Raw genomic sequence first — 21488 nt, 5'->3', positions numbered from 1 at the left:
CTCTTTCGCGCGCACTCGAACTGTCCATCGCACCTTCCAAGACTCGTTGCCGTCTTGAGGAGAACCAAGAGTTTCAATCAACCCAGCTCACTGACATCCACACCCATAAGCCGTCCTTGTTTCGCCACCGATCAGACCCCGAGTCTCTCATCTAGGACTCTCACCATATCGCGCACATACAGCAATTGCCAATGCCGGCTTACAATTCTGCTCAACGGGCAGCCATCAGCCAGTTCGTCAACTTCACGCAAGCCAAGGAGAGCATCGCTGCACGAGTAAGTCCTCTGACGCTGGATACGAAGATAGAACTGACAAGAACGGCTAGCTATTGAAGAGCCATGACTGGGACGTGGAACGAGCTGTAAATGCGTGAGTATCACTCCCCCTTGTCTACACCATATTCCAACAACTACACCAACCCTCAAAGTCCCACCCATGGAAACCTGTATATGGCTCGCAACATCTGACGTTTGCCTTGTGCTTGAAAGCCACTGGTGAACAAGACGCACTTTCAGTTGCACTTCAACAGCATCGCGCTTTTCAATTACGTGACAGGCCACAAAGCTCGGCTCAGGCGTCACTCGGGAGTATTTAGACCATTTATTCTTCCAATGGTCTCACACCTCCATACTCATCATACTCACCACACAACACTCTTTTGGACTTACACACCATACTTGATCGTCATTACTCTGATTATCGCACCAATATTACTCATCGTCATGCCGAAACGCAAGGCACCTTCTACCGAAACGATGACCACTACCGTCAGGCCCAAGAAGGCAAAGACCCAGTCGATGTAGGTATATCATGTTTTCGAATTACAAGCACAGGCTGTAGCTGTCGCAACGACTTTGGCCAATTGGCCTACAGCAGAAGACTTGAGGATACGAGCTGAACACACCACGACCTCGAGCAGTTCATAATCCTACAAGCGGCAGCATCCACCTTCGATCGGGACAGGACTATGTCGACATCGCTCTGGCTTGAAGGGGAGTCTGCGAGAAAGACCGTATACGCAAGTCACAGAGGCTGTTCGCCATATCCACCGAGCTTAACATGACTGCCTCAAGCGCCAGCGAGCCATGGAACAAGATGTATACTCGTCCCGGCTACCAGCAGCCACTGGCATCACACAGCTACAAGGAGATACCTGGAGACATTCATGTTGCGCCGTTGCGAGCCCGCAGTCATTCTAGTCATTTCTTGCCATAGCATCACCCAAGATCTTGAGAATAGCATACTGACTTTACATCTCTAGTCACTACACTGGTAGTTCGAACAGTGGTCCAAGCCAGAGCCAACAGAGCATTCGAAAGATATTCGATACATACAGAGGTAAGACTAGACAACCACAACCAAACAACGCCAGGACTAACACTCGCAGATGATGCCACTAATGAGCCAGGCAGGATCGGCATGGAAGGCGTCATGAAATATTTCGAAGCCATCGACGTCGCCCTAGATGACGTATCCTTCGTCGTAGCCTTCGAACTTCTCGAAGCTCCTAGCATGGGCGAGTTTTCCCGAGAAGGTTTTGTCAATGGCTGGACCAACGCCTCCACACCCTCGAACCCCTGCGATACGCTCGACCGGCAAAGATCATACATCAAAAGCCTTGTCCAGAAGCTATCGAGCGACCCGGCATATTTCAAGCAGGTCTACAAGGGCTCGTTCAAATATGCCAAACCAGAAGACAAACGTGCCATACCAGTCGAGGACGCCTTTGCCTTCTGGGATATGTTCTTCGGTGGGCAGAAGGGCGGTATCGACTGGGGCAGCAAGGGCACGAACTGGTATGAGCTCTGGCGGGAGTACTATACGAGTAAGAACAGCAGACCGGTCAACAAAGATTTGTGGGGCCAGGTGGCAGAGCTAGTGAGCAAGACGAGAGAGCCTGGTGGTGAGACGTTGGAGTGGTGGTCTGAGGATGGCGCTTGGCCCACGGCAGTTGATGATTTTGTGGCTTTTGTCAAGGAGAAGAGAGGCACGGCTGGTGGGATGGACACAAGCTAGAGGGGTGTCTGTCCGCCAGAGTACGTCCTTTGGCCATCGAGTCAAAAGGTGACGAGTGGTATGAACTACAGGGCGTGGCCTTTTACACCAGGTCAACTGCAGGATATCAGATAGAGGATGCTTATCATGGATAAAACGCCGTGGTAAACAAGGCGAGCGATTAGGTGGCTCATTAGCAGAAGATAGCATGTTATGGTGTGATGAAGCAAAAGAGCATGCGTGAATTCAAAGTATGCCATTATTTCTTCGCCTCTATTTAAACTTGCGCTGCCCTACCATCTGAGCTGAGAGCAAAGACCAGCATAGCATGTTGTTACCGTAACGTAATATACAATTCTTCGCCGCCACTTCCACATCGATTCGAAGCCTTCCTCCGACGCAAATGGTCCTCAACACTGGCTGAGGCACAGCCAGAATCGCCCGGAAAACGAAGCTGCCCGCGTTAGACCGTTCTGATATCCCAGACAGAAACGTATGGAGGCTCCTCGCGCACGTCACCATCGCTCCATCGCCAACCATTCGATCCATTCACCCCTCTGCGCATTCGTCTCGTCTCCTCCTTCACCCCTACAACGCCGCCTTCCCACCCTGCTGCCCTCCCTGACCACCCGCCTCCCCACCCGCACTCATCAACCCACTCGCCCCCTCACTCATCAACTGTCTCTGCCGTTCCTCCTCCTGCACCATCTGCTCATCCTGGAACGCAAGCGCATACGGTAATCCCAAGAGCAACACACTCGTGCACACGACCCAGAGCGATTTCCCCCCGAATGTGATTGTTTTAGAGGCGGCGGAGACGGTAGTGCTGAGGGTGCTGGTGAGTTTCGCACGGGTTTGGGGCGGGATGATGTCGCGGAGGGCGGTTAGGCGGTCGGTTAGGGATTCTTCGAAGGAGGAGAGGTCGGCTACGTCGGAGGAGTCGGAGATTTCGGAGTCTGTGGTGGTTCTGTCAGCATTGGGGACAGAGAAACGGATTGTAAGAGCGTGATGTATGCCTAGGCATTCGGAAGTCCCGAGGGACAGTAGAGGGTAGAGGTAAGGTAAGGTGTATCCAGAGGATATGCGCCGTCATCCTTTCCTTCCTCTTCTTGCATGGTATGTGAAGGATTGGGAGCTTACCTGTGTCTGTGTAATCTGCATCATCGTCTGCTAGGAGGACATCATGCTTTGATGATTCGGGCTTGTCGACGAAGGTTTCGTCTTCGACTTCTTCTAATCTGACCATATTGATGGTTTATGGGGACTTATCCGGCAGTGCTGATGGCGCGGGGGGTTTAAAGTCACGTTGGTTGATCGAGTGGTTGATAAGGTGAATGGGAATGGCCGAGTGACGAGCTGTTGCTGGTTACAGGAGCGCACGAGCATCTGCAACTTTTCGGGATCGAGGTCACTCGGGAAGGGTAGGAAGGGGCAAGTTTGCCGAGCGCGGACTGAGAGGACCCATGAGTGCCATGTGCTCTGCAAACTTCCTTCTGGAACATTTGGTTATTGTGTTCGTACAAGCTGTTTACAGAAGGCTCGCAGGCATGCTAGAGTCTTCGCAACTTCATTGAAAATGTCCATGGACGTGAGATAGCGCGACCGGCGCATGTTCACAGCAGTATGCTCCCATTCATGGACTATGTGATCCGCGAATTTGGCACCGCAACGGACTGGAATTATGATAACAGCTATAGCTTCCTCACAGCTACCAGCGATGCAATACTGTCATTTGAGACACCTACTTCTGCAACTTTGCATGTGTCTTCGTTGAGCACTGCCAACTTTGCGACGTCGTATACCTTGTCCACTCTTGGTCAGCTTGATGGCTCACTGAGCTACCTCTACTCGAATATTCCGCTTGGCCATGTCCCGTCAAAATCACCGAGGATACCCTTGAAGAGGATAGTCGAGGGTTACAGAGATGTGCCGCTTCCGGTCAGGTTGGAGGATGTTGCGAGGGCTATACCGGAGTTGAAGGATGGGCGGAAGCCAACACTTCTTCATGCTATTCTTGCGCTCCCTCCTCCGTCGACATTGACAGCTTTGTACGGGAGGAGGGTTAGACCAGATACACTGCTCTCGGTCTACCTGAACAGTACGAGTGTTTCCACGCCTGCGACGCCAGGTCCACCGCCCGCAAGCGTCCTGGCGCATGTTCAGCATGATACAGGGAGGTACTCGGTCGAAGGTATTGCATCGACGGACAATGCACTACTGGGTGCAAGAGGCATGTGGAACTTTGGCCTTGGGCAGCCCGATCTCGAGTACAAGACGATAGGCGCAGTGTCCGAATTAGGGGGAAATCCAGATATACCCATCCCACCAGAAATGGTTGATGGACTATCGGCATACTATAGGCGTCTGTCTTCGAAGCCATCTCTGCTCTCGGCTGGTGCGGAGTTCTACTATTCGCCCTTCTCGCATGTTATTGGTTTGTCGACTGGTCTTCGCTTTACGACGCTGGCATCACATATCACGCCAACCGACAGTGCTGAAGTTGGATCGAGACCTGGATCGAAACCTCTTGCAGGGACTTCTGCAGCATTGAGTTCGGCACTGCTTACGCCAGCAAATGTGTCACAGTCTTCCTTCCCGTACACGATGACATTGACGTTGAACCCCATCATCGGTGCGCTAGCTTCGACATATAGTGTCAAGCCAACCTCGAATCTGGCACTTTCTTCTCGCTTCGACTTCAATATCTACTCGTGGGAGTCACAGTACACACTCGGTGCAGAGATCTGGCGAGGTCGAGGACGGAAGCACAAGGCGAAGAAGATTGACGTGAAGGAGGGTGGTACAGTTCTGGTCTCGGATGAGCTGGCGTGGGTCAAGGATCATACAGCGGACTGGTTCTCAGCTGATGAGAGGTTGCTGAAAGACGAGCGGATAGATAGGGAGCAGGAGAATGTGATCAAGTTGAGGGTTGATGCTGGCTGCAATATCGGTGCTCTCTGGACTGGAAGGGTGAAGAGCCTGCTGGTTAGTGCTGGTGTTAGCGTTAGTCCTGTTTCTAGCAGTACGAGCATGTTGAGGCGGGATACTGGTATGCTTGATCCTGAGGGTAGGAGGAAGAGGTGGACGGGGAAGGTGGGGCTGAGTGTTGCTTATTCTACCTGAGGAGTTGATGGTAGTAGCCACGGCTAAGCATTCAAAAGTGCATCGTCGATGCCGGTTACAGCGACGAAATAGATGACCGCTGGTGACAAATGCAAGAGGCAAGTGCGAGCGGCGTCGAGTCATCTTGTGCAGTAATCACTTTCTGGATGTCACAGTCCACAAAGGTAGGCGCCTTGCACGGAAACCACGTCACTGACACGACAACGTTGCATCTGCACATATCGGTACCATCGAGCTTCTACATCGTCTATCAAATATTCTATTCCACTGCCAAAGCATACAGTACACAGCATACATCATAAACGCAGACTCGCCCATCATGGTGCTCCCCCTCGTACATTCTCAAGCAATTGCAGCGTGGAACCCTACTACTGGACTCCTACAGGATCTTGTGTTCTGCAAAGAGTTCATCATTTGGGCACTTTTCATGTTCATCTGGCTAGCATCAGGCTACATCATGACCTGGCCACCCGGCAACGAATGGACGATCTTCACCATAGCTTTATGGGCGTTTTATGTGGGTGTCAGCGCTGTGCAAGCTACAGTGACGGGAACATCTGCGACACTTGCGACGACGTCCTCCCTGACCATAAGTATGGGTACCGTTACGAATACCATGACCACCCTCATGAACCGTCATACTCAGTACCAGGCAATCAACAATCAGGTCAACAAGAGATTTAGGGAAGAGTTGAACGGATACCATAAGATACTGAACAAGAAGGGTGGTTCTCATCACATCCCGGAGGACGTCCGTGACTTCATGGAGACACAAATTAGAATCAATGCGAATCTCACCGCTCGATTAGACGACGCCGAAAATGAGCTGCGCATTCTCAGACTGGCGTCCTCCTCAAACAAAAAGACCGACACTGAAAATGGAGATCAGGGGACTCAGGATCCTACCTGTGGGGCCCCGGCATTCGAAGAATGAGGTCGCTTCAAGGGTAAGTGTCAGTGATCAAAGGAGACTTCATGTGTCTAACACCGCTACTAGTCTTGCTCGGATACCTTCAACAAGCCAGATCCTTGGTGTCCTCCCGAGACAATGGTAGCAGTGCGCTTCTGAGGGCAAAAAGATGAACAGCAGGTCACTTGGCACGAGAGGAACATATCTGATAGCAAACACTTGTGAGCTTTCCAAGATGAGTAAGCTCGAGAAGCTCTTCTCGGAAAGCTTATCCGTATACACGTAGCGCTAATGCAAGTCTAAATTATCAAGTCATGCTTTTTCACGCCTCAAGCCATACCAATTGGTGGATCTCTTTGAGCTACCGAACGGCTTCAGATCTCACTCCGTTTCGTCCGAGGTTGCGTTTGTTTACTTTGAATATTCATGATCCTCATATGTAGCATCATGCTTGTTATCTGATCATGCATGGGGTCGAACCGACGGGGACTGTCAAGGACTACTCTATGCAACAATGAGCTTTTGAGAATGCCAGGACCTGCAAAGCACCATTCACAGTTCCATTGCCAACCATACTCAGCACATCCGTTATGCTGACAGCAACCGTGATCTTGAGAATCAGCTAATGCTCATAGCCAGCATGTGTACGGTGATTCATTCCGCTAGTGACACAACAGAAGCTTGAAGCAGCACAATCGGCATACAGCAGATGCAAATCATCCTTGTACAACATTGATTATTGATACACAAAAAGTACATCAACTCTTTCCCTTCATCACGATCCACTTTGAGCATCATCATCGACCCCCCATTCCAACCCAAACAACACCCACCATGGTCGCAAACTCCCTAATAATAGCCAGCGAAGTAACAGGCTTCATCTCCTTCTTCCTCACCATCCTCACCTGGCTAGGCGTCTACGTCTCCCTCCTCGTCACCCTCCGCTCCGCACCAACACAGATCCCCCTCGTCCTCGGAAACCTCCGCCAGGAACTAATGGAGGAACGAAGCATGCTCCGGCAGCGTATCCGCGAAGGAGACCGTTACCACGTCTTCCACGGGCGGCAAATGAGACGAATAGGCAAGAATGAAAGTCATATCAGGCTCATTGACAATACGCTTAGGATCCAGTGGAAGCAGTTTCGGGAGATTGAACGGAGGTTCCTGGTTAGTACGAATGGGAATCCGAATGGTGATGTTGAGGATGCGAGGAGTGGTGATTCGGCGAGTGGGTACGAGGATGTCGAGAAGGATCGAAACAGAAACAGTTATGGCTACGACGAAAAGGGAACCAGAAACCGACCGCGCATGCGCCGCCGCGACACCCACGTGAGCAACTGGATGGGCATGCGCGAGGCGGGACTGAGTATTGATCGGTGTACATATTACAACACCGATCTTCGACACCGGATCCTGTGGTGGTGGAAGCAGGATGATATCTCGGCTATTGCGAGTCGGGTACAGAGATTACAAATTCGGCGGATTGAACGGGATGTGTATGAGGATAATGCGTTGATTAAGCGGGGTTTGGCGATTTTGGGGGGGTTGGGTGGGGAGGATGTGTTTGGGGATTGTGGGGAGGGGGGAGGGGGACCCGGGCCGAGGGGTGCTGGCGATGGGTTTGGGTTTGAATATGGAGGTGGTGGTGGGGGTGGGAGGAGGAGGAGGAGTCGTGGGAAGACGAGTCGGGCGCCAAGTTTCAGTGTGAATGGGAGGAGTAGGAATGGGAGTCGGGCGGGTGTGAGAGAGGTGTATGAGAGGGAGATTAGGAGGGTTAGGAGGCGGGATTCGTCGCCGGAGTCGAGGTCTACTTCTCCATCTGACGCTCCTACGGCGAGGGTTGCAGGTAGTACTGTGAGCATGAGCAGGAGGGGAGAATCTGTTAGGAGAAGTAGGGCGCCTTCTGTTGAGTATGAGGTGGTGAATCCAGGGAGGATATGGGTTGATGTGGAGGAGCCGCCTCGGCCGCCTAGTAATGCTGGGAGAGACTCGAACGTGAGTAGGAGGATGAGTCGTCCGGCGCCGGCGTATTCTCCGAGTTATGTGAGGGAGAGAGGGGAGGATCGTAGTCCGAGTAGATCACGGCGCGGGTAATCTCTAGCCAACTCCTCGGGTTTCTACCAAGTTTTGTATCCTTCCCACCTCTGTTGAAAACCAACGCGGCAAGTATCAACCAACACAACTCACCAGCACTGGCGTGCTCCCGAGACCGCGACTGGAAACTTCCAGCAGCTGCCGTATGTCTACAGTGGAGGTCGTTATCGAAGTCGATACTGCCTTGGAGATCAAACTTCACGAGATACTGAGGCTCTCCCGAGTGCGACTTTGATGGCCGAGTGGGCAGCTTGTTTTCCTGCCCCGAGAGGGCTTAGGCAAGGGTCAACCGTCCCCTCCCGTGTCCGGCCAACCGGAGTTCGTTCATTGTTGAGCCCCACGTTGAGATCGTTCTGACATTTCTTCACGTGCGATTGTCTTGTGCTCTGCAGAACACATACTGCAGCGTGCCATGCATTGCGAGGTTCATTCCGCTAGTGCCCAGAACGTGAGACCTTCTATCGTTGGTACAACAATTCAACAGAGATGTTGGTTTGTAATGTGACCTCGGAATGTTTCACGATACAGCTCGCGTAAACGTGCTTCTTGCACTGCAGGCCAATTCTGTAGCCATTCTGGTGCCTTCTCGACGGAGGAACTATCGTGTTCGAGAGGACCAGCAGCTGTGTTTGGCTCCGCAAGATTTGTAGTGAGCCCTGACCACAAGATCTCGAGGTTTCTCTGTGTCGCCTCTTGTATGTATATGTTCGAAGTGAGTGTGGTGTTGAATAGTTCAGCCTGCGGGCTACTCGAGAGCATTTCCTTGCCTCCGAAATCCTGGTAGGAGATGATAGAGATGCGGACGTGGCGACTGGTGATTCTGTCGCGCTCAGCGATGACCCGGATGTCTGTAGCACAATGCATGCACTTCAAAAGTGGGGAGATCGCCCGAGTGGGTTTGGCTTCTGGAGCAGTGCAACGCAGCAGCTCCTTGAGTATACTGAGAGCGATGTTGGGCAATCCGGGATACGCGCATCTGTGTGATGCAAATTCGCAAGATAGCTTGTTCACTTGAGCACAGACGTCACCAACGAGGTCAACAATCAGCTCGTCGACACGTCTCATTAGCAGATTTCCTCCAACCACTTTGGCGTCAAATGTCATCATAAGCGCCTTTTTGCCCCCTGCCCATCTCTCCCTGCAGCTCTGTTGCAGAACAGATAAAGGGAGACCCCAGCCTGTCCCATGCTCATGGGCTCTCAACACTAGATCGCGCAGCTGAATCTCTAGACGGTAGAAGCGGTGTCCTGTGCAAAGGCGCGTTGAACCCGGATGAGTGCGTAGCGAGTGCTTCGGACATAGCCAGCGGTCCCATGCACGCCGTTGCGCAGTGTCCCATTTGTATAGCATTTTGCAGCTTCCGCAGAGTATGTAGGGCTGTAGTTCCCTTTCAAGGAGACGAAGAAACTTGTACTTCGTGTCGGCATTGCGTAGACCATCTTTGACAAGCGGGAAAAGCCCACTGTGAAGTGGCTTGCAACTTATGCTGAGGGCTATCGTGCTTTCATGTGCTAAGAAAGACAATATGTGTAGGATCACCTCAAGCGGAAGTTGCCACAATAGCGGCTCTTTCATTTGCTCTATCGTGTGATTCCAAATGACCTTCCTTGCCATAGTGAACCAGAGACTCATGTGCGTCGTCGCTTGGAGGGCTAGTCTGCTCATGATGCATGTAGTCAAGACTGCTTGTGAGAGCAAAGTGATGGCGAAGGAAATTTCCGAAGTGGTTGTGGGACACCGCAGATCGAGTGTGAATCGCGTACGCTATGGATGAGGAAGGACGTCTGTGTCACAAATTGAAGATCAATCTCACCGCTCAATTTATGTCTGAAAGGACACAGTAATCGCTCGCAGCACGCTTGATGGTCGCAGTATCCAAAGCTCGGTACCGAATGGTAGCTCTCTCATCATGTTACCGGTCACAAGACCTGAAACATGCTCGACATCAAGAGGAATCGACATACCTAAGCTGAAGTTAAGCTTCTTCCAGTGGAGGGAGGTACCTGGAGGTAATCAGGTATCCTGTCCGTACGATAAAAGATGCCGGTTTTTCTGATGCCCTCTTCTACCACCGACCTTTACGCTTAGTAGAATCTGAAAATCACCACCATGAACTGCAATACTGCCCGTCGATCAGGGATAACTTGACTTGTGCCTATTCACGATCTTTGCAGGACCAGGGAGAGCTGTCAACTTCTCGTGGCTTTTGCTCATAGTAGCTAGTAGTATCGTAGCTAGTGGGATGAAAAGGGGCGACCAATGTACACACGATACTGCTTCGAGAGATCGTACAGTACGAAGTACTGAAGTCCTCCCGAGCACGACTCGGAGAGCCCGTCGGCCAGCTTGTTGCCTGCTCAGATCGGAGGTGAGGTGCCAGGGGTCCGGCATCACATCGTTTCAGGCCCGACCAATCGGAGATCGATAATTACTGCCCCACGTTGAAACTGTCTAGATATTCAGGCATCTCTCCGCACGTAAATATGTCCCGGCTCGCTTGCTCTTTTGCTACACACTATAACGCAACATGGACATGAACGAGACACCAGGATGGTTGGTGGTCTTTGCAGATAGGCTTGACAGACTGCTAGCGTTCTGGCATGCTCATCGGATCGTCTTCGTGGTGGGCGGCGTCCTGTTAGGCCTTGTCCTGCTCTGGCGACTGCGGGGACAGGAACCACCATCTACACGGGCACCCTCTCCTGCCACTGAAGAGAAGACCTCATGGCTGGACACGACATCGGCCGGGAATGAGAAGCAGAACATCTTCGAGCGTACACAGAATCGACCGGGTCTGCAGCGGCCTTCTAGCAATACGAATTCTAAAACGAAAACTACAGGACCAAGAGTTGTGTCTGGTCGGAAGCCCGCTCAACGAACAACGAGTCAACAAGCGAAGAAGCAGACTATTCAACCATATGTCTTCTACGCCTCGTTGACCGGGAACACCAAAGCTACAGCCGATTCCGTGCTCGAAAGGTTAGCCAGCCTCAACGGACACAACAGCGATATCCTCAAGCCAGAATTGCTTGACCTTGCATACATAGACCTTGACGACTACTTCGTGTCTGGTCCAAAAGCCCAAGCAGACGATGTGAATATAGCCAACTTCTACCTCGTCCTCCTTCCTTCCTACGACATTGACAGCATAATCACAAATTTCCTCGAGCATCTACGGGAAACACACCACGACTTCCGCATTGATACGGCGCCCCTCTCGCAACTGAGAGGATATTCGGTCTTCGGGCTGGGAGACATAGAAGGATGGCCAAGCGAAGAGCAGGGATTCTGCTCACAAGCGATTGAGGTAGATAAGTGGCTTGCGAAGTTGACGGGTCGAAAGAGAGCATATCCGATCGGACTGGGTGATATCAAGAGCAATGCGAAACAAGCTGCGGAAGAGTGGATGACCGGCATTACGCAGACCCTGCAAGATATTCTCGAGCAAGGCAGTCTGGGTGAAGGCGTAGCTGGCTCTGGCGCGCCTATCGAGAGCGATGATGAAGCCGAGGAAGAAGAAGTGGTCGATGACTTACAAGACGAGTTTCCGGACCTCGGGCGGAAGAAGAGACAGAAACTCAACAACAGCAATACCATTGATGTCGAGGATATGGGCGGCAAGTCGTCTCGGTCGAAGCAGAATACACCACTAGCAATTGACTTCACCACCTATTCCTCCTCCGGTGCTAGCGTACAACCGAGGAAGGCCATGGTCCCGAAGGAATCACCGACGTATACCTCGCTCACGAAACAAGGCTACACCATAGTCGGCACGCACAGCGGCGTTAAAATCTGTCGCTGGACGAAATCTGCACTACGCGGACGAGGAAGCTGCTACAAGAACAGTTTCTACGGCATCGCGAGCCATCTCTGTATGGAAACCACCCCAAGCCTGAGCTGCAGCAACAAATGCGTCTTCTGTTGGAGACATGGGACGAATCCGGTCAGCACGACTTGGAGGTGGGAGGTCGATGATCCACAACTAATCTTCGATGGGGCTAAGGAAGGCCACTACAAGAAGATCAAGATGATGAGGGGTGTACCTGGTGTTCGCGCTGAGAGATTTGAGGAGGCAATGAGGATACGGCATTGTGCACTATCTCTGGTCGGTGAGCCGATATTCTACCCTCGCATTAACGAGTTTTTGGGTCTGCTGCATGGTGAGCAGATAAGCAGTTTCTTGGTATGCAATGCCCAGCATCCGCAGCAGTTGCAGGATTTGGACAGGGTCACGCAGCTGTATGTGAGTATTGACGCGAGTAACAAGGAGAGTTTGAGAAAAATTGATCGACCATTGCATCGGGATTTCTGGGAGAGATTCAATTCGTGTTTGGATATTCTGAGGGAGAAGAGGTTTGTGCAGAGGACAGTGTTCAGGCTTACCCTGGTGAAAGGGTTCAACGTCGAGGATGAAGCTGAGGGGTATGCCGACCTCGTGGCTAAGGGGTTGCCTTGTTTTGTCGAGGTTAAAGGAGTTACATACTGTGGTACGACTTCTGCTGCAGGTGCTGGCTTGACGATGCAAAACGTGCCTTTCTACGAAGAGGTCGTTGAGTTTGTGACGGCGTTGAACGCAGCTTTGGAAAGAAGAGGCTTGGGATATGGCATCGCAGCAGAGCATGCGCATAGCTGTTGCATCCTTCTAGCGAGCAACAGGTTTCTAATTGATGGTGTCTGGAACACAGTCATCAACTACGAAAAGTTCTTCAACCTGCTGGAAAGTGGTAAGGATTTTGGACCGGAGGATTATTGTGCTCCCACGGCTGAATGGGCTTGGTTTGGGAATGGCGGGTTTGATCCACGAGATGAGCGGGTGGATAGGAAAGGACGGCCGAAGGAGGAGAAGAAGTTAATTGCGATATGAGGATGAGCTACGCCTGGGAAGGAGGTTGACCTCCGCTATAGCTGAATGAACGTGCCCTCATTGAACAAGTTACCGAACCATGCTTGCTGTGTGCGTCAGCAATCCCCTGAATCCTACTTCATCACATTCCCAAGCTGATAGTCGGCAAGTTTCCTCCAGTATGATCACGTGATACAGAAACGCGTTCGCGTTGTCACGCGTCTCGCAACTGCGGAACTTAAACATCTCCCGCAGCCTCATCTTTACAAGATGCGGGCTATACATGCTAATCACTCAATTCTACCAATGTGTTTGAAGCCTCTTGCCTGATTCCGATCACCAGACAACCAACCCTACGGCACTTACTTTGACTCCTCAATCAACAACCAACAGAACCAACCTCAATCATCTCATCACTTTCCGCCATCTTCGCTGTCGAGCCACTGCATGCATGTTCAACTTCCCCCCAGTTTCTCATTGTGCAATCACTTCCTCACGGAAACCCTGTGTCGAGCCCTTGTCTCACCTCTCGGACCTCTTAGCACGGTTCCACCAGACACGAGAACAGGTCACTCAACATAGGGTGATTACACTTTGGTAACTTAACCCTAAGCATATTTGCGGTTTCAGCCTCGCGGTCCCAAAGGCATTGTCACTCCTCCGACTAAGCTCGTCGGTGTCCTGCTGCTTATTATACGTTCTTCTCACGAGGAATGTAGAACAGCGGCGGGCCCAGTGAGTCAAAAGAGGTGGTGACGTCCAGAGCTGATCACTTGAATGTGTGAGGCAGAGAAAGGCGGTGATCTATGCGTCAGATGGTAAGAGTCCGATGGAACGCGCGTCAGATCATCTAAGCTGGACGGATATGTGATCAAATGGGATGTGAGTTGGTGTTGAGCGTGGACGAATGGTCTGGGAGAGAGGAGACGAGAACTTCAGAATACAGTCAATGAGATCTGTGCAAGAGCTGCGACGAGTATACATACACGCTGATCGAGGTCGAGAGTGCGGTGGTCCTAGTAGGATCCTTTGGCCGGGTCAGGTGCTCGCAGGGGCGCCTGTTGTCAGATTTGAACGGACTGCTGCTTCGAGATCTGCCAGTGGTTTTCTCGCTTGTCGTTTGCTCCGGCAGTACAGTCTCAACTTGTATTTGCGCTTCTTGAACGCTACTACAGTCACTCCTCTCCACCTTTACCTTCGATTCACACGAGTTTACTCGAGCTCACCCAACGAACGCGCTTCACGGTAACAACCACCGAGGTGTACTCTACGGAGATTCCGATCAACCGCGTCAATCATCGCCTTCATGCCTGCCATGGAGTCTCCGATGAGCGCCGATGAGTGGAAGGTTCCGGCCAACCATGATGACCCCTGTCTTGCGACAGGAAGAGGGCGATCTTTAAGGATGTCAATTGTGCGCCCTGTCCTGAAAGATGGCAAACGCTATTCGATCTGCTCTTGAGTGGAATTGAAAGAGAAACAAAGGCGGTCCCTGAGGTTACTGCATTACATACGAGACAGGCGAAAGTTGATGAGATGATGAGGTCTGTTGGGTGTCTTGAGGATGTTCGGGTTTGCGAGAGGTTGTGAGTCGGTGATTGGGATGTGATGGTGTTTGGTGTCAGCATGTGAGGTTGTTTGAGCTGGCAGTGTGTTATCAAACTGTTCTCTGACCGGGACTTCATCTGTCTCACTGAAGTACGAGTTTGATGCGGCATTATACAGGTCTTGCATCTTTGGACTGCTCCATGGATGAACTTGTCGCGGAAAGCTTGGCTGCCTGAGCTGTGCCTCATGAGGGAGAGAGTCAATGCAAGAAGAGCTCACGGAAGGTTACCTGATCTTGCCAGAGTGCTTGTGATCGGAGAAGAAGCATGAATGGTGCAGCAAAGGGTCCAACAAGCATTCGTGGCGGGACCTCTCTCGTGTGAGGATCAAAGCTTTGGCTTGTCTGTCTGCGATGTTTGCCTCTTGTCAATCCTGGAGTGTTTTTCTTTGGCTCATCTGTGCTTTGGTATGGGGATGGTGACTGGTGAGCTCGACCGCGAATCGACCTAGAGGTGCGGTGTTGAGGGTGGTTGAGAGCTTGAAGTGACGGAGTTAGGACGAGATGCATGGACTGTCGATGTTTTGCTGACGGCTGCCGGCTTTGCTGGGATCTTGAAGTCTCTGGAACGAGATCACTCTTTTTTGATAAGTCTCACGTGTGGTTTCTGCTGGGAAGTGCTAATGATGCTCTAGGTGCACGGGCGAGCTTCCTCTCATTTTCGACCCTTGACCGCTCTTAGCTTACCCTTCGACTTCTCCCACCTTACCCTTTGACTTCTCTCACCTTACCCTTCGGCTTCTCTCACCATAGCCTTCGACTTCTCTCACCCTACCCTTCGACTTCCTTCACTTCACTCTCCCCTGGATGCGATAATGACTTGACTTCCTCTTCACCGAGCAGCTTGTGAATAAGTTCCTCGACACCTGCTGTGTTCTCATCTCGCGTCCGGTGCTTGACCACCTTAGTGTTGAAGACTAGAATGCTGTCAACATCATACAACTGCTCATCAGATTAAGTCAAGAACCTGAGTGTCAACGACTCGGTACAGACGCTAGGCCACGTTAGGGACACTATGAATGGTTTTTCTCCGACAGCTCTGCGGACGACACCGACGACGACGAAAGCCCCAGTAATGACGAAGACATCGGCAATGAACCAAACTCTGAAGACGGTGAAAGCTTTAATGATCACGATGGTCCTTATGCGTACGACAGCCAGGATAACCACGGCAGTCCTGATGCTAAAGTGGATAGCCCTGACACTCACGACCACTCTGATGCTGAAGTCGATAGCCCCCAGGGTGCTTTGAACCCGTCATGGAGAATCTCTTCGACCTCCTCGCTTACATTGGCGAGACTACAGTGCAACATCTGCGGAAAGCCAATTATACTAAGAATCTCAAGACCTCCCATGAATGCTTCTACCCTGCTGCACGGCTGGCGCCAAAATAGGCTACACATAGTCTTGACGGATCTCACCGATATCTATCACTATCTGGGGTTCGTCGGCATCTTCTTCAGTAGCTTTCTAGAAGCTGTCTTTGTTTGTTTCTTTGGCTGCCTTCGCCTAAGACTGGTCACTCTAAGACCCAGGACTGTGTTGACAATTACAATGCTTGTCGTTCCGGTGTCAATTCCTCAATTCTCGTAAAGCCCGGCAACGGCAGTTTGCCCCTACGGCAATTCATCAAAGGATTGAGATGGCACAAAGAAGAAGATCATATATCGGACGACCTTTATGCAACCTCTCAATTTCAAAACTGCAAGATAGGCAATGGGCAGCGATTCAAGCAACAAGCGAAATCAAGGCTCGACGAGTGGACCCTCCAGCACCCAACGCGTGTTCGACGAAGCGTCAAGGCCATCGATCGAAGGGTTTTCGAAAAGGGCTTCCGATTTTCCAAGAAGGATTTTCCTCCCCAAGACAAGAAGTGTCATAGGTGTTGAGACTATGACAACTGGTGTCATCCTGTTAGCACAAATCCCTTCCTTTGTCAATGCTGTACGGTGCCCAAACCTCGTCATCCGCGATGTGCTGAGGGGCAAGTCACATATGAAGAATCTTTAGAACATCGGGAAAAGGTCCATGAACAGCAGCATGGCGGACATCGATGCTACAAATGTTGGAAGTATGGCTCGGTTTGTGATACCCTCGATCCACAATGTAGCGCTTCATAACGACAGAACAGGAACTGTTATATCAAGGACAGACGCCAGCTATACCTGACGAAAGAGGAGGCCTTCGCACTTCAACAGGTATACGAGAAGGAACAAGAGGAGCTCGAGGAAGCCAAGCTCACAGAAGTCAGATGTTATCCGTGCTGCTCACGGCGGAGAATATGTGATAACGCCTTCCCCCTTGATGTGGCACCTGCTCGACGGTCAAATGCACATATTGTCGCAGACATCGGATTACGCGCAAAGAGTTCCAAGCATTGAAAGACGGTGGATTTTCTTCACATAACAATTGCCCAGCACCAGACGGTGATTGGGTCTGTTGAAGCTTTTCAGCAGGAGCAAGAGGACTGTAAATAGCTCATGCGACATTGTCTATCTTGTTGGTTCCTCGAGGGCCCGTCTGTGCTTTCCTGCGCCCTATGCATTCCATCTATCATGTCGCAACTAGCGCAATCACACCAGCTCGAAACCTGCACGCCCTTCGTCCTCGCTTTTGAATGTAGGTAGCGCCTTCCCCATCTTTCGACGCGCAACTTCGGCAGCTCGAATCTTTACGCGCTCATCTTCTCACTCCCGCCTAGCTCGCGCAGCTTCACGCCTCGTTTATTATTTACTCAATAGGTCCAGCTCCTGCTGAGTGGCCGTCGCGGTATTTAATCACTACGTCCCTTCTTAATCTTACCTCTTCCGCCCTGTCACTATATTGTTTCCTGCGATAGTTTAGCTTAAGGAGGCAGCGTTCTGTTATAAGGCCGGTGTCTCCACGTGACCAGTAATGGTACGAGTGGAACCTCTGTGGTTCTACTTAAGTAAGCTGAGTAGGATATTAGGCTAGTGAGTATTTAATATAAGGTTAAGTTATATATAGATAGGGTTCTAGTATAACTTAGATTAACTACGGAACTATAAACTGTACTTAAGGAGAGTTATAATCTATATACTTATTTTTATAGTCTCGAATAGGAAGTCTTAGTTAGTTTAATAGTTAATTAGTATCGTTCCTACTAATTACCTATATAACTAGTTATTACCTTTCTAGGAAGTTACGTAATAGGTCCCTTATCCTTTACGTACTAGGCTTCCTCGCAAGACCTTCCTTATATCTCTTATATCCGGCCGTTGGACGGCCTAACCAGTATAGTCCGTAATAATAGCCTTATTATTTATAGTAGTATTATTATTAATAAATATACTTAGATTTTCTATTAAAATAAATTCTTTAATAATCGTTACTAAGATATTAGTAATATTCTAGTCGCTATATTACTCTTATATTCTCTTTATTACTAGTAATAAGGCCTAGTTATAATAACCTTTCTTATCTTAAATAATAAAGTACGTAATAACTATATAGATTATATATTTATTAAGCGATAACTATAGATTAAAAGATATATAAATCTTTAACTTAGACCTTACTAGTAAGATCTTTACTTTAGCTCGTTTCTTTTTATATATATTTTATACCTAGTAACTAAGCGTTATTATTATAAGTAAGAACCTAGTTATTATTAAACTAGTAGTAATTATAAGGTTATAAAAAGATTCTAATTAAATCTTTTAAAAAGGTATATATTCTTTAATATAAAGCTTAACTAATTACCTTTACTAAGTAGTAATATTAATTATATAATATAATACCTTTATCTCTTAAGAATCGTTATTACTAATACTTAATAAAGGTTAACTACTTACTAGTAATAAAGAACGTTTTAATAAGCTTATTATAATACTTAATTAATTACTTCTAATACTATACTTAACGATTAAGTACCTTGTTATTAGTAATAACGCTTTAGCTATTATTATAATAAAGGTATTATAGATATTATACTTCTAACTTATAATCTTTTCTACTTTACTATTAACTTAACGAAAGGTTATACTATATCCCTAGCCTTATAATAACGGTGAGTTACGATATAATATTAGTAGATTAGTCTTAGTAAAGTACCTACCTTTATATAATATTAAGGTAAGTACTAGAAGTAAAGGTGCTTTTAAAAGGTCGCCGAAGTGGTTTAAAGGTATTAATATTATACTTATTACCTTAGTAAGTTAATAATTAAGAAATAGTAGTTACTATCGAGCTATAGTTATAAAAAATAATAAAGAATAATAAAGAATAATAAAGAATAATAAAGAATAATAAAGAATAATAAAGAATAATAAAGAATAATAAAGAATAATAAAGAATAATAAAGAATAATAAAGAATAATAAAGAATAATAAAGAATAATAAAGAATAATAAAGAGTAATAAAGAAGCTTATTTAATATAGGTACTTTTATAGGTATCTATATATAAACTCACTAAATATAACGAGTATAAGTAACTATAATAACCTCTTAAATTAATTTACTAACTACCTAGTAACTATAATTATAGAGTAACGCGAACTCGTAATACTTCTCTATTAATCTCGCTTATAACACTAATTAGTACTATTTAACGCTAGCTAGCCACTCTTAGCGACGTTATACCTATATAGGCGTCGTTAACGAGGTTTCGAACCGTACGCACCGTCAGTATAAAGTTTCGAGGCGTCGGGGTTTCGCGAACTGGGTATCGAGATTGTTAGACGCTGTGTCCTTCGGTTAGACTCTCACCTCAGGCATGTCTATGGCGTCGAAGTAGACCACATCTCAGAAGGTATGTCATTCTCCCCTTCTTTTTCTCGCTTCATTAATCTTACCTTTTCATCAGGCTCCTGCCAAGCGAGCTCCCACTCGAACCGAGCAGCAGCCCACATTCACGCCTGCCAATGTATCTGAGATCTCATTCTACGATCAGGCTCCGCCTGTTACTCGTCCTATGCGACCTACGCCAGTCTCAACCGAGCCGACGCCCTCTAGTGTGCCAAGCAACATTCTCAAGCGCAAGCTTACACCTGAAACCGATTTCTCGAAGAAGGTAAAGCAAGAGGGTACCACCTCGAGCAATCAAGCCAAGACAGAGAAAGAGACCCAGACCACAACCAATAACTCAGGCCGACCTCGACAAACCAGCCCACGAGACCACCCTCGTGTGCAAGAGCCCTGCCACAATCCTATCATTCCTCGAAACCCCAACTTAATCCTTCTTGGAATTTGGCAATTATATCAAGAAGCCCGTGAGTAAGCCAGCCTACCATATGACTGGAACTGGTTCCTGGTCCAGTACGAGTGCAGTGTGCTCGGGGAAGACCTTGTTCGCACCACTCGAGACATCCATAAGGCTTCCGCTCGTTTGGTCAGACTGTCACAGGAGCGATGGGATGAATCATCACAGCAATGGGTTGCTCATGGTACTCCTACTGTTCTCTCCGCCGCGGACGACTTGCGTACCCAAGGCCTAACACGATGACCTGTGGAATGTAGGTTAGCCTTCCACAGTGTCGGTGCCTGCCGCTTCCCCTTGCTATGCTAACTCGTCTTAGCTCTGCTCTCCAAAACACATACTAGATCAATGATCAACCCACACGAGCAGAGACATTACGCGGCCGATATCGAGCTAAAGACATGGACATGGGAAGTACACGATTGACTTTGAGCTGGAGACATGGACATGGGAAGTTGCAATATTCCACGTTGCATCAGAGGAGCCGGGCGGCGATAGCAGAAGTACGAGCTTGGTGCTTGGTATACAAGTATTGATGAGATTCACATGTACATAGTCGCAACGAGCTGCGGCATAGGAACTTCAATGAGATGGCTACAAGCAGGACTCGGAAGCAACGCAACGTCGAACAACGCAACGTTGCGCAACAATTTGATATAACAGAGGAGTATTAGGTAAGGCTGAGATTCAGCAAGGCTAGAGGATGATCCACCTCGACATCCCCCCCTCTCTAGCCTATCGATAGCCTATCGATAGATCGCGCTAGCCGAATCGGGGATATTAGCATTGTTGCGCAACGTTGCAACGTTGCGTTGCGACGACGAGATCATTGTTGCTAGCAACACAACGTTGCGTTGCTTAAGAGCGCTGGCTACAAGTCCAAGCAAAAAACACCAGTCTAGTATTTGCAAGTCGGCAAGGTCGTTTTACATCGTTGAGTGCGAGCCCTTTCCTCTTTACCACTACAGAGCGATCCCGTCGAACTATATCCGGGGACACGCCCTTCTTGGCTGTTGTTGCATGCTCCCATACCCTGCTACACCTGCGTTGTCAGCCTTACTAAGTTATCGATGGCTCGTACTTGAGATAGCTCTTTCCCGTGTCCTGTATATCTATCTACCGCGCTTGATTCAGCCGCAATGGTTCGCCTTACTCGTTGATGAACAGCTTGTCCTGTGGTTTTGTCAGTAGCTTGATCTTTCCTTGTTCTCTTACAAGATATTACCTGGATCAAAATCATCAAGTTTGGCTGGATGATTGGCATGAACTTCTCGAGTGTCAAGTGCAGCCCTTTCTTAGCGTCTGGAAAGATCCAGCCTGTACCTGGCGGATACTTGCAATTGGTTTTGGCTCCCTCAAACATACCGACCATTGCAATCTCTTCCCAGCCGCCCTTGTCGATTTGTGCTTGCGAGAATAGGGTCGTTCCATTTTCTGCGGGACTTGTCCAGTATGCTGGTCCGAAACTCCTTGTTCATCGACCATTCCGAGGCTTACCCTGTCGTCCGTACGGAGCCGGTCGCCCCCCGCAGATCTTGAAGTCTTCGTTCTGAAGGGATGGAGCATCCGCAGTTGGACTTGGTCCTCCGTGGGTACCATTTCAAGGGGAGAAGCTCGTGGCCGTAGTAGTGTCAAGCATGTACAAGTATCTTGAGCAGATCCAATTGTTGTCTTCGAGATCGTCTCGAGACATGCTTG

General features: G+C 49.1%; 8 protein-coding genes across 8 annotated transcripts; 5 read left to right on the top strand and 3 right to left on the bottom strand.

Annotated features, from left to right (window-relative positions):
• Positions 1–191: 191 nt before the first annotated feature.
• On the top strand, positions 192–2016 carry DCN1 (Scaffold-type E3 ligase; the record flags this gene model as incomplete). The annotated part of the gene is made up of 4 exons (XM_064877090.1): positions 192–275; positions 326–369; positions 1262–1338; positions 1388–2016. The coding sequence occupies 4 exons, from the start codon at positions 192–194 to the stop codon at positions 2014–2016; spliced, it is 834 nt and encodes a 277-aa protein (XP_064727477.1).
• Positions 2017–2583: 567 nt separating this feature from the next.
• On the bottom strand, positions 2584–3241 carry tom22 (mitochondrial import receptor subunit Tom22; the record flags this gene model as incomplete). The annotated part of the gene is made up of 2 exons (XM_064877089.1): positions 2584–2951; positions 3136–3241. The coding sequence occupies 2 exons, from the start codon at positions 3239–3241 to the stop codon at positions 2584–2586; spliced, it is 474 nt and encodes a 157-aa protein (XP_064727476.1).
• Positions 3242–3618: 377 nt separating this feature from the next.
• Positions 3619–5118, top strand: MDM10 (Mitochondrial distribution and morphology protein 10; the record flags this gene model as incomplete). Its single annotated transcript, XM_064877088.1, has 1 exon — positions 3619–5118. The coding sequence occupies one exon, from the start codon at positions 3619–3621 to the stop codon at positions 5116–5118; it is 1500 nt and encodes a 499-aa protein (XP_064727475.1).
• Positions 5119–5437: 319 nt separating this feature from the next.
• PMZ80_008688 (uncharacterized protein) lies at positions 5438–6052 on the top strand (the record flags this gene model as incomplete). The annotated part of the gene is made up of 1 exon (XM_064877087.1): positions 5438–6052. The coding sequence occupies one exon, from the start codon at positions 5438–5440 to the stop codon at positions 6050–6052; it is 615 nt and encodes a 204-aa protein (XP_064727474.1).
• An 810-nt stretch (positions 6053–6862) lies between these two features.
• Positions 6863–8122, top strand: PMZ80_008687 (uncharacterized protein; the record flags this gene model as incomplete). The annotated part of the gene is made up of 1 exon (XM_064877086.1): positions 6863–8122. One exon carries the CDS (start codon positions 6863–6865, stop codon positions 8120–8122), a length of 1260 nt encoding a protein of 419 aa, XP_064727473.1.
• A 477-nt stretch (positions 8123–8599) lies between these two features.
• PMZ80_008686 (uncharacterized protein) lies at positions 8600–9472 on the bottom strand (the record flags this gene model as incomplete). The annotated part of the gene is made up of 1 exon (XM_064877085.1): positions 8600–9472. One exon carries the CDS (start codon positions 9470–9472, stop codon positions 8600–8602), a length of 873 nt encoding a protein of 290 aa, XP_064727472.1.
• Positions 9473–10649: 1177 nt separating this feature from the next.
• On the top strand, positions 10650–12986 carry YPO7 (Fe-S oxidoreductase; the record flags this gene model as incomplete). Its single annotated transcript, XM_064877084.1, has 1 exon — positions 10650–12986. One exon carries the CDS (start codon positions 10650–10652, stop codon positions 12984–12986), a length of 2337 nt encoding a protein of 778 aa, XP_064727471.1.
• Positions 12987–20939: 7953 nt separating this feature from the next.
• PMZ80_008684 (uncharacterized protein) lies at positions 20940–21162 on the bottom strand (the record flags this gene model as incomplete). Its single annotated transcript, XM_064877083.1, has 2 exons — positions 20940–20963; positions 21016–21162. 2 exons carry the CDS (start codon positions 21160–21162, stop codon positions 20940–20942), a joined length of 171 nt encoding a protein of 56 aa, XP_064727470.1.
• Positions 21163–21488: the final 326 nt, after the last annotated feature.

Source organism: Knufia obscura, assembly GCF_036327395.1.
Source record: "Knufia obscura strain CCFEE 5817 isolate CBS 148926 chromosome Unknown scaffold_11, whole genome shotgun sequence".
NCBI classification, from domain to species: domain Eukaryota; kingdom Fungi; phylum Ascomycota; class Eurotiomycetes; order Chaetothyriales; family Trichomeriaceae; genus Knufia; species Knufia obscura.
Note: the sequence above shows the minus strand (reverse complement) of the source record. Positions and strands in the feature narration are given on the sequence as shown.